This window comes from Bidens hawaiensis, unplaced genomic scaffold (assembly GCF_021521415.1).
Source record: "Bidens hawaiensis isolate Kalapana, Puna unplaced genomic scaffold, B.hawaiensis_p1.1 tig00003469_1, whole genome shotgun sequence".
In the NCBI taxonomy this organism is placed as follows: domain Eukaryota; kingdom Viridiplantae; phylum Streptophyta; class Magnoliopsida; order Asterales; family Asteraceae; genus Bidens; species Bidens hawaiensis.
The window spans coordinates 77344-92746 of NW_027491193.1; the positions used below are offsets into that span (position 1 = coordinate 77344).

The following is a 15403-nucleotide window of genomic DNA, read 5'->3' on the forward strand; positions in this document are numbered from 1 at the left end:
ACGGCATGGTTCCAGTTTGGTTTAACAGTTTAAACTTTAATAATAAATTTAGTTTAAAATAATTATTAATTTAAATGTACCGTCAATTTTAACTAAACACCAACATAATATGATAATTGAGAGGATCATAAATAAAAAATGATAATTTTTAGTCACATAAATGGTTAATATTAATGGAAGATCTAGGACGTGAAATATAACAACAAATATCACAAAATGAATCATAGTGCAATTAGGTTAATTTGAAGTTGTATAACCAAGTTATTTGTAATAAAAAGATTATGTTCAATTAAATTTTAACTATATCTAATATATATTACAAAAACATATCTAATAATTAATATTTGATAGTAAAAAACATTAAAATGCATTCAACATTTACAGTCGGGTCTGGTTTCATATGGTCAGTTGCCAGTATAAATCGCGAACTAACCGTTCACTACGTTTTGAAAATTTTGAAACCGACCAACAAACCGAAAGTAAAAAAAAAAGAAAAAAAAGAAGTCAAACCAATGACCGGTTTAAACGATTTCAAGGTTTTAACCGAACCTTAAACACTTATATTTGTTACGTGATTAACAAGTTCAAACACCCGCTGCATCGCGCGGACACCCGTCTAGTTAATTTTATATATATTATATTCTTTTAGTTTTAATTTTAAAATGTTTTTTAATGAATTTGTAAAGTGACCAATTTGCCCTCATGTGCAATGCACATGACCTGACTTAACGAGAAAAACTAACCGGGTTAGGCCTAAAAGACAAACGCTGTAAATTTCTGAAACGTAAAGGATAAAACATATCAATTTTAAAGATAAAGGACAATCAATGAAATATAGTACAAACATAAAGGACAATTTCTGTACTTTCGTTTAAAATTTATAATAATTCTTAATTCATACACCCTTTTTTATGATGTGCTAGATCCTACAATTTTATAATGACATCTCTTTTCTCTTTCGGTATTTTCCTAAGATGGAAAATAATAACATTTTCACACTACTTTTTTTTTTTTTTTTGTAAATATTACACTTTTATTTAGGTCTATCACATAGTAGACTTAGTTATCAGTTGAACTCATTTACTTGATTGGTTACATATGAAATTACTTGTTCATGATACTTGAGTTTTACAATATTAATATTCCAATTAACACTTGGTATGGTGAGTTGATTTTGGTCTAATGGTTTATTCCATGTTGTGGCAAGAACTTTGAGCCACACGCCCACACCTCACGAGATCAAATGTCAAGATTCGTGAAGGATGGAGTATAGCCAGATCCCTATCTCACTAATTTTGAAACAAATATTAAATACCTTAAAGGCGTGTTCGTTTCATATAATAGAATGGAATTAGAATTTGCATAAGATTTGGAATTTAAAAGAATTGGATTTGAAATATGAACAATAGAATAGGAATTGGAATCGGAAGGAATTGAAATCCAGTTCCATTCTTGATGTGTTCGTTTGACAAATGAATTGAAATCTATCACAACAAATTAGTTAAAAAAAATTATTTATTTTTTAACGAGGATAACTGTGAAAGCATTGTAGTTAGATTTTTTGTCTTTTATATATATTTTGTGTTATGATTTTTTTTTGAAATTTTTATGGGTTTTCTATTAAGATAAAAAATCCCTCAAAAAATATTAAAAAATAATAATAATAAATTCATAACTCAAACTATAAATTAAAAACAAAAAAAGGTAAAAAAAAACTAAAATGTTTTATATATTGTCCTCGTTCAAATAAAAAAAACTCGAGAAAAGATTCCAATGAATTCACTTGAATTCCTCCGCATTTTGGAAGGATTTGGAATTCATTTATTTAAAGGAATTTGAAGGAATTGAATTCCAATTCCAATTCCAATTCCAATTCTTTGAACCGAACACACCAAAATGGAATTAAGATTCGAATTCAAACGAAACGCACACGCCATTTTATGGGATTTTAATTCCAATTCCTTTGAATTCCCACGAATTCTGTGAAACGAACGCACAGACTAAAATAGATAAGGAGGTGCCACAAGGAGCTATAAGAGCTTATAGGCTGTTCAAAAAGCTCGAGGCTCGCTCGAGAAAAGCTCGAATAAAACTAGCTAAAAAAACTTGATTTGAAACATTCTGAGTTAAGTTGGCTCATTTTTGTAATCAAGCTCGGCTCGACCTAGGCTCGGCTCGATCATGGCTCGGCTCGTTGGCTCGATTTAAATCTCGTTTAGCTTCAAAATCAAGCTTGAGCCTTAGCTGACATGCCTCGTTTAATTTCAAGCCCGAGCTCGAAACCACACTGGCTCGACTCGGGCTCGACTCGTGAACATCCCTAGCTTATACGTCATCATTATTGTGCATTTTTTCCCGATGGAAAATCTGGACATAAGTCATTTATCACTTTCATAGAAGACACCTCGTGTTACATGGATTTGTCCTAACGAAAAATCTGAATCACTTGAAACCTTATAGCCTTTAAAACTGAAGTTGAGCATTGACTCAATTGTAAAATGTAAGTTGTGAAATTAGTTAAAGGAGGTGAATATCCGGTGGATATATTGAGGTGGGTCATGCTCCACGTACCTTCTTTGAATTTTGTAAGTATGCTAGCCAATTCAGAACTACCTTAATTCTTATGGACGTAGGCATTAAAGACATCTATTCATATACTAAATAGAGTTTCCTCTAAGTACGTCCCTAAAACTCCTTTTAAGATATGGACAAGACAGAAGTCTGGCCTAATATATAAGAAAGTATGGGGTTGTCAAGCTGAAGTTAAGCTTTATAATCATCAACAAAGGATACTTGACATGAAGATCGTCAGATGTACTTTATAGGATACCCGGCGGAACGCTCAAAGGGTTATATACTCAATTACCTTTCTTATACTACTCGCATAGGATACACGATTCTGCCTCTTATAAATAATGAGGCCATTTATAGTCTATCAATCTTTTTGAGTGGAATAAAACTATGTTTGTTGAGCTTGATTCCATGAAAGCTTGATTTGTTGCTAAACGCTATACCCACTCACATTTTTCATGAAAGTATTCTTTGAGGATCATTATGACCTTAGTAGCTCATTTGATTTAGAGCTACATCAACTAACTTGATGAATTAAGTTTAAAAGGCTTGCAAAATAAAAAAAACTGAATATACATGTATCCAACTTTAGTTTACCAATATCATTTCAAAATACAATATCCACTAGTCAAGAAAATAACATACCGGTGCTAATAGTTTTTAAGAAAAATGAAAATTAAGCTAAGAATAAGCATGAATATAAATTGGAATTCTAGATTCAGTATTACTGAATTAGCATAAATAACACCAATTTAGCTAAATTAATGCAACATAGCTGTGTATTAGTTATTTTTAATTTCTATTTGATGTGGTCAGTGACCTCAATTTGGAGAAGACAAAACTTGCCCTTGAGGGATTTCCATCGTCCAGAGAATTCTCATATATTTCCTTGCATTCTCGTACAACCTGGATTTTGGACGAGAATAGAAGATTTAAGTCAAAAGTAGCCTAATATGTAAACTTTAATGCATAAATTTAACCTCCTAAAAAATATTATTATTGGAACAAAATCATGTTTAATCATATTTGGCACACTTATATTCATTTTTTCGTAAGCCACCTCTAGATCGTTAACGTACATACCTCCTTTGCATCTTTGAGTGGTATTCCTTCACGCAGCCCAACAAGTTTCTTAACAACATCAGGCTGCAATCATAATGAAAATGGATGAAATAGCTCACAGACCAATTATTAGCAAACTAAACCATACTTACTGGGCAATCGGGTTGATGTTCAAGGATATGTGTGTAAATAAGAGTGAAGGTATCCTGGCTTTCAGCTGATGCAAGCTCTCTCAAATCAGTTAGTATCCTGAGCTTGTTTTCAACTTTCTGCTCATTAAATATCATAAGTTTCAAATTTAGAAGTAAAGAGGTCATAGGCAAGTTAGATAGTAAAACCCTTAGAAATTTTCGAGGGAAAAATAACTATAAAAGGTTGGTAAGTAGTTAACTATATTTTTCCCTTTAGGTGAACCGCATTTTTTTTGTTATCAAACGCTACGAAGTAACATTTTTATTAAGCACATTCATGAGAATTTAGAATAAGTAGTGAATTATATAGATATGTATAGTGTGTGTGTGCAGGAGATTTAGTAACTTACGTTAAAATTTATGTATTGCATGAAGAAATTTATAAGAACCTCTTCATCAGCTCTCATCCGTTCAATTGTTTCCTCCTTGATGTAATTTTTCTACAAAAATATTAATAAATTAACTTTGATGTTCTATATGTTAGAGAATATTATAGAATATATTATTAGAGTTTTAGTATTATAGTGTTACCATAGTTAGGAGATTGTATTAGATTATGTTTTCTTGTATTTATCTCTTGTAACTCTATATATAGTTGATCAATAATACATTACACCTTACGGGGGTTTTCATTATTCTACACTATATGCATCCTACACAAAATAAACTTAGGACTAGTGGCATAAGTGTGTATTCACAAAAAAATAATAATAATAAAATATAAGAAAAATAAAAAATTATGAACCATTCTTCAGAAATCTGAGACAGAAGATGATCAACATAAACAATGACTGTTTATTGCAGACATGATTCAACAAAGTGCCTAAATGATCTCTCTTCGATATACCTGACAATTATTAAAAACCATGATTAAAAGTGCCCAATTAAAAACAAGTGGCCTATACATGAACTACAAAGATAACTTATTAATGTTAAAGCTTGAAACTTACATATTCACATCCGTAAAATATTCAACAAATATTCTCACTAGGTATTCAGTAACCCGTCCTTCTCTCCATTCAGTACACGCAATAAAAATCCATAATCCATAAAAACAAAAAAGATAAAAGTAAACTGATAACATGATAGAAAGGAAAGTTTTACCTTTATGATAAAGCTTGACCAGTAATTTCTGCACGCCTGGATTATCAAATATGACGATGACAGTTTGACGGACACCATCCTAAATCAATTAAAAAAGGTTAACACATAAAATTTATTATAAGTTTCGCACAGGCTAACATAATAGTAATAACTAATAGTATACCTTTGCAACCTCCAGAAAGCCTTTACAGGTGTTTTCAAAATTAACCTGATGCAAAGATCAAAGTTGTAAGTTTAAGTGTAATTAGAAAACACAACAATTTGACTTTTCAAATTTAAAAAATAACCTGCTCCGCATAATTTTCTGCAAGAGCATCAATAATGCTTGAAGCGAGCTCCATAGCAAGATCATGGCATCGCAAATTATTGTTAATCTGTCGTTATTAAAATAGTTGAGTGGATTTGAGCATCAGTTTAATTTTATGGGTCTTAGAATGCGGTATGCAATTAAACTATAAAACGATTACAACAGAGTGGCAGGCAAACGGGCAACAAGCTGCGCCGCAACCCCCACGGAAAAACACAGAAAACTGCATACCATGGCGTATTGGTTCTAAACCACTTTCAGACGCAAGTTCTTCCAGTCTCTTTCAAATGCTTGAAAATCATTCATTGCCTATTAAGCAACTTGCATTCAGATTTATTTATGTATGAGAAAACACTGAAGAGTCCCAAAATAAAATCATACCAAATAATTTGAATTTTTACCATCTGTTTATTTGATTTTAAAATTGCAGTATCCAATTTACTTTTTGAAAATAATAGAAATATTACCATCAAAATTTATTTATTTTGATTTTTTTCTAATACAAGTCTTTTTATATTGCAGTGTCATATATCTACAAACTATATAACATGTAACTTGTGCAAACAATATGATTTTGTATACATAGAAATGTTCTGATTTTATATATACCTGAATGACGAACAAAGCGATTCTGTACAACATGACTTCTGTGCTATTTTCTCTAACAATTAGCACTTGTTCTCCTAAGATTGTAAAAAAGTCAACAGCAGCTGGAGTATAAAGCTTCCCTTTGGCTGTCGATTTTGGTGGTCGTACTTTATCAGCCTCGAGTATATTCAAACACCATTTCTGAAAACAATTAAAACAAAAGGGCCACAAAAAAATCAAGAGTAACATAACGCTCCTATGATATTAAGAAAAATGATGATCATAACATAATAACAAGTTCACCCTTGTTGTTTCTTGCATTCTCTCAACGTACGAATCCATTAGGGGATCCACTGCACTACTTTCGGAACAAACTTGAGCTAATGACTCGTCAACTCCAAGTGCAATCAGGCTAGCTTCGTACTCAACCACCCACCAAGTTACCTGATTTCATTTTTAGTTATAACTTATAAGTCATTTTATGATGATCAGAAATTACATGCAAAATACCTTTAAGATTTCCATATTCGTAATATCATTAATACGCCCATTAAGTAGCCTTAGCCACTGAATAAACCTCTCCGTGTACAAATTCACCATCAGCTGGAATATTTCATATCTGCAAACTCAAATTCAAATAAGAAATTAGCAAAAAACTGCTTAAGCAAAGAATCATAGTGCCACTTTAATTAACTGAAAAAATTGAATAAAATAGCACCAAAAAAAATAGTTTAAAACAACCTAGGAGGAAAACAAGGAGCCACAAAATCGTATATGTCTCCCAGCTCTTCCGCAATCTGAAAATAATTTACAAATAACTGCTCAACTGGCAGCTTGTATCCTTAGTTTGAACTAGAGCTACATCCATGAGTATACCTTTTTTGCCTCATCTATTGCACCTTTTAAGTTTTCAAAGACTTGCTGTCACAAGAACATTGTTATGATTACATGGTAAAAAATACGATAAGAAATTGTGTATATAGGTTGAAGAAATACTTCTGATAGTAGTTTGCTAAATCTTTTTTCAACTGCTATTATTATATGCTTATAACATTTATCTTTGTAGCATTTTCCCTGTTTTGTCTTTTGCACTGCAAGGTTTTTATAAAATGCAATTGCAGAAGTGGATTTTCTGCATTTAAGGGTCAAATAAATTAACATTTTAGAAAAACTATAATAAGGTTAATTAGCATGTATATTTAATTTAATAACAATTATACGTACTTTCCAGCCACGTGAGAATTTGCGACTGTTGTGGTTTCACAACCACCTTCAGCCTCAACAGTTTGTTCATCACGAATCTCTTGCATTTCAACAACTCTACAAGTGTGGTAGCAAATACTAGGTGTTTTAGTTTTGAACAAAAAGGTTTTTCGAAGATTCAATAAACCATATCCAAAAAAATGTTAATGCTCTTGAATAATAAATATACCTTAAAGCACGCACAAGTGTTTGTGGGCTGCAATTAAGACACACGATGACGCTCATAAACCAAAAGTTACAAATGAAGAAACATCGCATACAAAGAACGGGCGTATAAGGAAGGATACAACTGTAAATTAGCATACCTTTCTTTGGCAAGTTCAAAAAAGTTAGAAATATGTGACCATAAGGTCTGCTCAAAAGTTTCCCAAGTCCGATCTACTTCTTCAAAATACTCCCTGTAATATTTTCCATAGTAAAAATGTCAACCCAAAACTTTTTTAGTGTGAATAGCATTTAACATAATGATTGTTTTTTGCAAATCATCAAAATTTTAAAAAAATTAAATAAGAGACTTTGACCCTGACCTTAGACTGTCAACCTCCGCTTTATGAGATCCTGCAGCAGCTAATGCAGACCTCCGCTTTCCATCAAGAGCTGTTAACCTCTGAAATTTATGAAGAAAAAAAGCATATATAACAGTCAACATAGGATTAAACTTTAATACTTTGTGTAACATTGCATCCCTACCTCATATGTGTTGATGAGGTCTTTATCATTACTTAAGGAATCAAGTGCAGCAGCAGCTTCCACAGAAAATGACATCATCTCCTCGAGGTCCTAACAGAGGCGTTAATTTTATTTTATTCTTAAAAAATAAGATGAAGCTAGGAAGAGAAAAATGGTTCCATGATTGGCCGTTTTAGATGCATACCTTCAATGTGGTGTTTAAGTTATTCCGTGCATTGCTAAGAAGCTTAATCTGATCATGATTATCAATTAACGTATCACATTCTTGACATAACCTGAATGAGTAAACACTATAATTAGTCTTGAAGGGTCAACTATATCTATTTGAGTCAAAAAGACTTACAAAAATGACTTTATCAAATGTACCTCTGAATACAAACAACGTTCTCACAGAGATTATTTACAATATTATCAGATGATGCAAGTGCTTTTAAAACAGCTTGTGCCTCTTCAACCTGTAAATAACGCACGTAATTAATCGAAAGCATTATCATTCAGGACTAAAGTTTGAACCAAAATAATTTACCTGTTGGGCAACCATGGTGCTAAGTTGTGCATCATTCGCCTGAAATAATGGAAAGAAAAGGTTAGGTGCATCATTCGCCTAGTGCCCTTTAAGCAACTACAGTTTCATATTCCTAATGGAACTTGAAGGTAGAAGAATGGAGAAATAAAAAAGCTAGTATTGATATCCAAAAACCTGTTGGCGTGCAATGTAATCCGCCTTTATTGAAGAAGTCGATTGCCAAAGCTCAGGAAGCGGCAAGAGCTTTGCAACCACGCCAACTGCATACTCCTCAGCTTCCATCATCTTGCCTGACATTATAAAAGCGTCAGCGTGCCTGTATGTATAATACAGTCAAGTTAAACAAACAAACAATGAACTAGCAAGTTATATACTTTTATGATTGTATCGTCTAGCAAACTAGCAGTGAACAAAGCAACACATTACATATACAATATACACACCATCTAACATCAGTTTCTGTATATATATATATACACAAACACACATAAATTAGCTTCCTTTAAGCACAGTTCACTAGACTCCAACGAATAATATAACAAGAAGCCAACTAGATTCCCGTTGATCGATCCATCCTAAGTCCTAAAGACATATTCCAGGAGAAATATAAGTTTTGACAAGTGATTGAGATTTAAGAGTAAGATGTTTTTGCTGCATTTTTTTTTCTAAATACCTATTGTTATTGTTTCGTTGGCTCATTGATACAGTTACTTGAAAAGTCGATTTATGAGCACAAGTTGAGAAAATCCGAATAATCCTTACTTCATTCTTATAATGTAATAATGGCTACTCAACAGTGAGATGTGAATCAATGTGAAGCTTGCTTACTGTACAGAACAATGCTCCTGTGTAAACAGAGTATACTTAACACCTTAGGATGCTTATCCCAAAACATGGATTTATTTTTATTACAATGTTTATCAACAGTCAGCAGTAGATTACATTATCACTTGTGTATAATTAGAACAAAAAAGAAAAAATTTCAAACTTAAAAACATCATCAGTTATAATTAAATGTAGACATGCATTATTATACATAAAGAACTCATGTGCAATCAGAATATCATATACTATTTGTATTTTGTAGTGATAAAGGCTCCTCATTTTCATTGGCAAAGCATAGTGAAGGCCAGGGGTGGCCCCGCCCCCCAAATTTTTTGCACAACAGTGTAAATTTACTCGTTTTTCACCCGAAAATATTAGTACATAGTGTAAATTTATTCGTTTTCAACCGAAAATTTGAGCCCGCCCCCCTCATTTTATGAAATTTTTATACATTTTGAGTCCAGCCCCTGTAGTTGTCGTCCAAGCTTCGTCACGGCTCATTTTGACCTCTCAGTTAAGCTTAAGCTTGCAAATACCCAAATAATATCTTTGATGAAGCAACTGGTAAATAAATAAATGAATAAAAAAGCATGTAGAGCACACACGTAAACTTTTTAAGAAATTGCAACGTTAATATTATTATTAATTTAATTAATATTCCGAATTAGTAAACATTCAGATCAAGGTCTAAAACCCTAATCCGTACGATTAAAAACAACAGAAACGGTGAATAGATCACGTAGATGTTAAGAAAAAGGTGGTAATTGAAGGATTAATGAAAAGAATTTGGTGCTTTGCTTACAGAAGAGAAATAGATCGAACGGAGTTTTGGTGTCGAATGGTATATATGTGAAGAACCACAACTGAAGTATCTCTTTTCTTTTATCTTTGATTTGTTCTTGACACGCATTGACTGCTGTCTTTATGTTCTGTTTACGTGTATGTAGTTCAGCTTGCTTGAAATCTCGAATTAATTAATATTCGTTATTCAATAATATTTAATATTCCATCATAAGTTTTAAAGGCGACTTTTCCCTGGTTTGATTCTTAAACTGAACGAGTTATATTTTACCGTATTGTCGTGCCTTCGGGCAAGTGTTTAAGGAATCACGAGCGTTTGCCTTAGGTGAGGGTTTTTTTCCGGATCGAAAGACGAGTATATTTCAATGTGATGAATTTATCCAGTAGACGAGGATTCGTTGGCCGTTCAAAAAAAATATATTATGTTGGTTTTCAGAATTTAGAAAATACTAATGTTAATAATCTATTTAAAATTGCACAAATTGAGTAGTTACGAATTTACGATTAGGAATTGGGCTGAAATTTCCTAGATGTTGTTTTAGGGCCGAAATTTCATTAAAACTAAAAGATGAAAACTCGCAAGAAACCTGTTACAAAATGAAGAAAAACAACCGGAAATGGAACGAGCCACACGCTACAGAAGAAAGTTAACAATGAAAAACTTGCATCATTTCTCTCAATCTACTGTTGCCCTTTTGCGCCTATGTTTACCCACAAGAAGGACGAGGACCTGATTTCGTTTATCACCTTGGTCATTTTAAAAGGGTATATTGTTGAAAATAAAGGTGTTCCTTGCTTTCCAAATCGTCCAACAAGTTACCACCAATATAGCTTTATTTGCCATACATTCCTACTTATTCTTCATGATTTTACATGGGTAATCAAGGATCTCCTCAGCCGAGGTAAAATATCCCCGCTTTGGTAATTTGACCCAGTCATGTATCATTGACCAAATTCCTCTTTAAAACGAGCAATTCACGATTAAGCGTTCTGCCATTTCAGCAAGTTCACAAACAACATAGTAACTAACTTTCATTCGGCCAGATATTACATATGTAATACAACATATTTGCATGCACATGCATGCGTACGTTCAGAACACCTCACATGAATTCCCACAAATTATTTCATACTGTCTCACCGTTTCTCAATGTTTGTTTCCTCCTTAGCATCCTAAATTGATGGGTGTGTGTGTGGTGGGGGGTGGGGGGTTGATTTTGATACAAGACGATCCACATTTGGCTACTGTTTTCACCAATTGACTTTGTCTTGTTCTAGTGTGGAAGCCGAGTATTAGGGAGTCACCAACGTAGACTCTAAAGTCTGCTAGAATTACACCATCCCCCAACACATGTGACGATTGGGTATTATATCAGCGTAAGTGCCATCTATCTCATTGGCAATCACATTCAACACCAATGTACTAAGTACATCGAAACGGATATTCACTTGATTCGCTAGAAGGTGGCTCGGGGCCAGTTTAGAGTACTTCACATCCCGTCCCATTATCGTATTGCTGACATTTTCACAAAAGAATTACCTGAATCCTATTCGACAATGTTTGATTGAGTCTCAACATCCATGAACCTCTTGCTTCAACTTTGTGACTATATTAGGATATATATACTTCATAGTTTATATAGAATATATTATGAAAACCAATTGTAATCTGTAATTATAGTATAGATCAAATTCATAGGCGCATAGCGTATGTTTGCAGGGCCTCTTGCCTGTTTTTATTGTCGTATGCAGTGGTTACAAAATCTAGTTTTGAAATATAACACTTCTATTCATGTCAATCACTTAGACAAAGTAGATATGTTATCAGTATGTACATTATTATTCTAGGCAAGCAAGCGTTATTTCTAAGGCACGGTATGATGAACAAGCATAACAATACCAGCAGCATGGTAAACAAAATAACAAGGTATGATGAACAAAAGCATAATAATACCAGCAACATGGGAAACAAAATAACAAGTGAACATACGATAAAGCAACCATAAATAAAACATGGATCTCAGTATCAAGTTTACATCCATCAACACCACCTTCATGCAGGGATAACAATTAAAAAACACAAACCTCAACTCATAAACACAACACCAACTCCCTTTATTATTATCCACCATTGTCTACTCCTGCATAAATAAGACCCCAAATCAATAATGACGATAACAATAATAATCGCATTAACAATTTGTAAAAGATTTCATACACGCGGAATAATTGATAATAAAGCAGTGACATATACATGTTGCCCCCGTAACATACAAAGCTCGGCTAGTTTCGAGCTCTATTTCCAAAGCTCGAACTCAGCATGGCTTGGTTCATTTACTGTTTATTACCTAATTTTTATACATTTATAACTTTATATATATATATATATATATATATATATTAATTATAAATTTTATGATTAACATAATATATTATTTAGTTTTTTTTTAAAATATTTTAATACAAAATATTAATATTATACAAATATATAATTAACATGTTAAATAGAAAAAAATATATAAAATAATAGGCTCGTTTAGGCTCACAAGCCAGCTTGAGCTGGGCTCATTTACTAAACAAACTCACTTTTAGCCTCGAGCTCGTTTAAGCTCGATTTGTATCGAGCTTTAGGTCAGCCGATACTGACGAGCAGCTTAACTCGTTTACACCCCTCACTTTTTAAAACCAAACATACAATAAAGAATGAGCACATGTTGATATAATAAAAACAGCACGTACCTCGTCGTCATCGTCATCGTCATCCTCCTTCTTAAGGCGGGTGGTCCCACCTTCCCTATCAAGAGGAAGCTTCATCCCTCCAAATGGTGTGTCCACATCAATATTCCCTTTCATTGAATAACCAGTACCTTTCCCTCTAATCATATCCCACAAAGCCGACCCGCAATCTTTAGGCCTAAAAGTTATGGGAATATCAAGATAAGTAATACCATTTCTCTTAATATTCTCAGTTTTAGCAAGCTCCGCGCCCCCAATGCTGACATCACACAACCAGACCTCATAGTCAAGCGCATTCAACCCCAAATCAAAATCATTTTTGTTTTCCAACTTCAAATGAAGAGTTGCAATCGTCTCTTCAAATGAGAATTTCTGAAACTTAATCTTCTCAATGTCAACATCCGGTTTGTAAGGTATCGGGATCTCTCCGTTCTTCTCAAGAGGCAAAGTAAGCCTCCCAAAAACGGGAACATCCACAATTAAGTCAACTTTGACTTTGTAAGGAATTATACTGCCAGGCTGGATATCAGCATATGTGTTCTTAATGTCATCATATATCAAACAAAGTGGGATTTGAACAGTTTCTGAACCGTGTGCATGGATTGTACCAGCATCAGGGATCAATCCGGATATTAACTTTCTTCCATCACTTTCGATTAAGTAATTGATGTCAATGAGAGGGATGGGAATCGGGTTTGGGTTTGTGACGAGCACGTCTACAATAAGATCAGCCTGTTTAAGGTTGATTTTGGGGATGTGGATTGCTTTCACATCAGCAGTTGGTTTTCCAAATCCTATTGTCTCTTCAATCTTTTCACCAATATCTTGAATAAAATCCTTTACTTTATCTAAAAAGCCACTGTTTTCACCTTCTTCATGTTCTTTCTCCTTAGAACCACGTTCCACTATCTCTGGTTTATCGCATGAAGACATACCTTGAAAATAATAAGTTTTGGTGTTATATTATTAACTTCTAACAGTCTTTAATCTACAAAACCAGTTTTACGAGTTGCTCTATGTACACCCAAATAAGCTTTATGTACAACTAGAAGGTGCATCGCTCTACTCTTTTTACATATCAGCCGATTTATCAAGAAATCATTCATAATTTCTTTATCCCTATGGTTGTTTTTGCATACCAGCCTTAATGGACTCTTACCTTGACCAAATTTGACCTAGCTTTTGTTTATCAATTTGGTTTTCTAGCAAACAATTTAGTCAATTCATGCAAAATCCTAATCAAATCAACATCTTAAAGCTACAACACAACTGTCTCTTGATTGAAATACAAAAACTAACAAGAGTTCTAATAAAACCAATACCTTTGGTTGTTTTTACATTATTATCAGCTTGTACAAACCCAAAATTTGACCTAGTTTTTGTTCATCAACTTAGTTTTAGAACAAGCAATTTAGTCAATTCATGTAAACTTCTAAGCAAAGCAGTATCTTAAAGTTACAATACAACTGTCTCTTGATTGAAATAATATAAAAACTAACAAGAGTTCTATCAAACCAATACCTTTGGTTGTTTTTGCATTAATATCAGCCTGTATAAACTCTAACTTGTACCAACATTGACCTAGTTTTTATTCATCAATTTAGCTTTCTAACAAACAGTTTCATCAACTCAAGCAAAATCCTAATCAAATCAACATCTAAAAGCTACAACACAACCGTCTCTTGGTTGAAATATAAAATTCTACAAGAGCTCTACATCCGTAGACAACTATTATACAATTTTTTTAAAAACATAATCTGAAAATAGAAACATCCTTTCACATCCATTGTATGTTTCGCGATCAGTTAGATATCGATCAATCATATATAATTCTAAAAAAATGTCCATCTTGCCTTTACTAATCGATCTACTTTAACTACTGCTATACAAAGTCACAAATCCGATCAATCACCAAAGCACAACAATAACAATAAGCATTTGATTTGACTATAGTCTTAAGTGCATTGACTTTCACCGAAATCCATCGATTTGGATTCCGATGATCAAACAACAAGTAATTAACTTAGATTTAGCATAATAAAGCTACTTTGAACTCCAAACTAACGGCGATCGGTTATAATAAGTAACAGATGATAAATCAAAAGGATCAGTACCTGCAAATCGTTGGTTAAATTACTTGATTCTGCACAGACAGTTAAACAGATAGATTATATGAGATTAAATAAAGTCAAATAAAAACAAGTGGAAATCAATCAATCAATGAAATATGGATCGGAGATATTTTTGTAGATCTAAAGATATATGTGTAAGAGAGAGAGAGTACCTGTTGCTGTCTGAAAACCCGAGTGTGGTGTGTGTGTGTGTGTGTGTGTGATCGTCCCGCCTTAAATGTGCTGGTTCACCGTACAGCTAATTACAAGTCACACGCTTTATCCACGTCCTAATTTTTATTTGTTTGTATATAGACAAAATAATATTAATACCACCAGCCGACACGACACTTGTTAAAATAATATTAAACCAGTACTTTTATTTTGTCCCAGCCCGATTTTTGACCAACTGATATTTTGTCACCACCCAAATATTTTGTCTTTCACTCTTTTATCATACGATATTCATTTCCTTCTTTTTTTTTTTAACTCATTTTTGTTTTAATTTTAAAAAGATATTAATGTTATATATATATATATATATATATATATATATATATATATATATTTGATTATTTGAAAGGGTAGGCAAGTCTTCTTACTTTTTCAAAACCTTTTCACTCTTCTA

At 32.9% G+C, this 15403-nt stretch overlaps 1 protein-coding gene, 1 long non-coding RNA gene and 1 pseudogene across 4 annotated transcripts; 1 reads left to right on the top strand and 2 right to left on the bottom strand.

The window, feature by feature from the left end:
- Nucleotides 1–3162: 3162 nt before the first annotated feature.
- On the bottom strand, nt 3163–8677 carry LOC143623432 (exocyst complex component SEC6-like; annotated as a pseudogene). The gene is made up of 25 exons (XR_013151892.1): nt 8477–8677; nt 8303–8341; nt 8143–8231; nt 7961–8051; nt 7777–7866; nt 7614–7693; nt 7392–7484; nt 7256–7282; nt 7048–7143; nt 6820–6955; nt 6700–6744; nt 6565–6620; nt 6334–6442; nt 6127–6267; nt 5845–6024; nt 5470–5544; nt 5216–5307; nt 5092–5136; nt 4930–5007; nt 4775–4845; nt 4586–4671; nt 4175–4266; nt 3786–3902; nt 3655–3717; nt 3163–3477 (listed from the first exon to the last, which is right to left on the bottom strand). The product of XR_013151892.1 is annotated as an exocyst complex component SEC6-like (transcript).
- Nucleotides 8678–10514: 1837 nt separating this feature from the next.
- LOC143623452 (uncharacterized) lies at nt 10515–11987 on the top strand. The gene is made up of 3 exons (XR_013151897.1): nt 10515–10830; nt 11251–11803; nt 11856–11987. It is a non-coding gene; the product is annotated as an uncharacterized LOC143623452 (long non-coding RNA).
- LOC143623451 (desiccation-related protein At2g46140-like) lies at nt 11841–15026 on the bottom strand. 2 transcript variants are annotated; one of them, XM_077094357.1, is made up of 4 exons: nt 14949–15026; nt 14779–14807; nt 12668–13599; nt 11841–12066 (listed from the first exon to the last, which is right to left on the bottom strand). In XM_077094357.1, the coding sequence occupies exons 3-4, from the start codon at nt 13595–13597 to the stop codon at nt 12064–12066; spliced, it is 933 nt and encodes a 310-aa protein (XP_076950472.1). In that variant the 5' UTR covers nt 13598–13599; nt 14779–14807; nt 14949–15026; the 3' UTR covers nt 11841–12063. The 2 variants fall into 2 exon arrangements, with proteins under 2 accessions (XP_076950472.1, XP_076950471.1); XM_077094356.1 differs by having other exon boundaries at nt 11841–12069.
- Nucleotides 15027–15403: the final 377 nt, after the last annotated feature.

What these genes read in the sequence shown, in the direction of transcription:
- LOC143623451 (XM_077094356.1), bottom strand. Translation starts at nt 13,597, where the DNA reads ATGTCTTCATGCGATAAACCAGAGATAGTGGAACGTGGTTCTAAGGAG.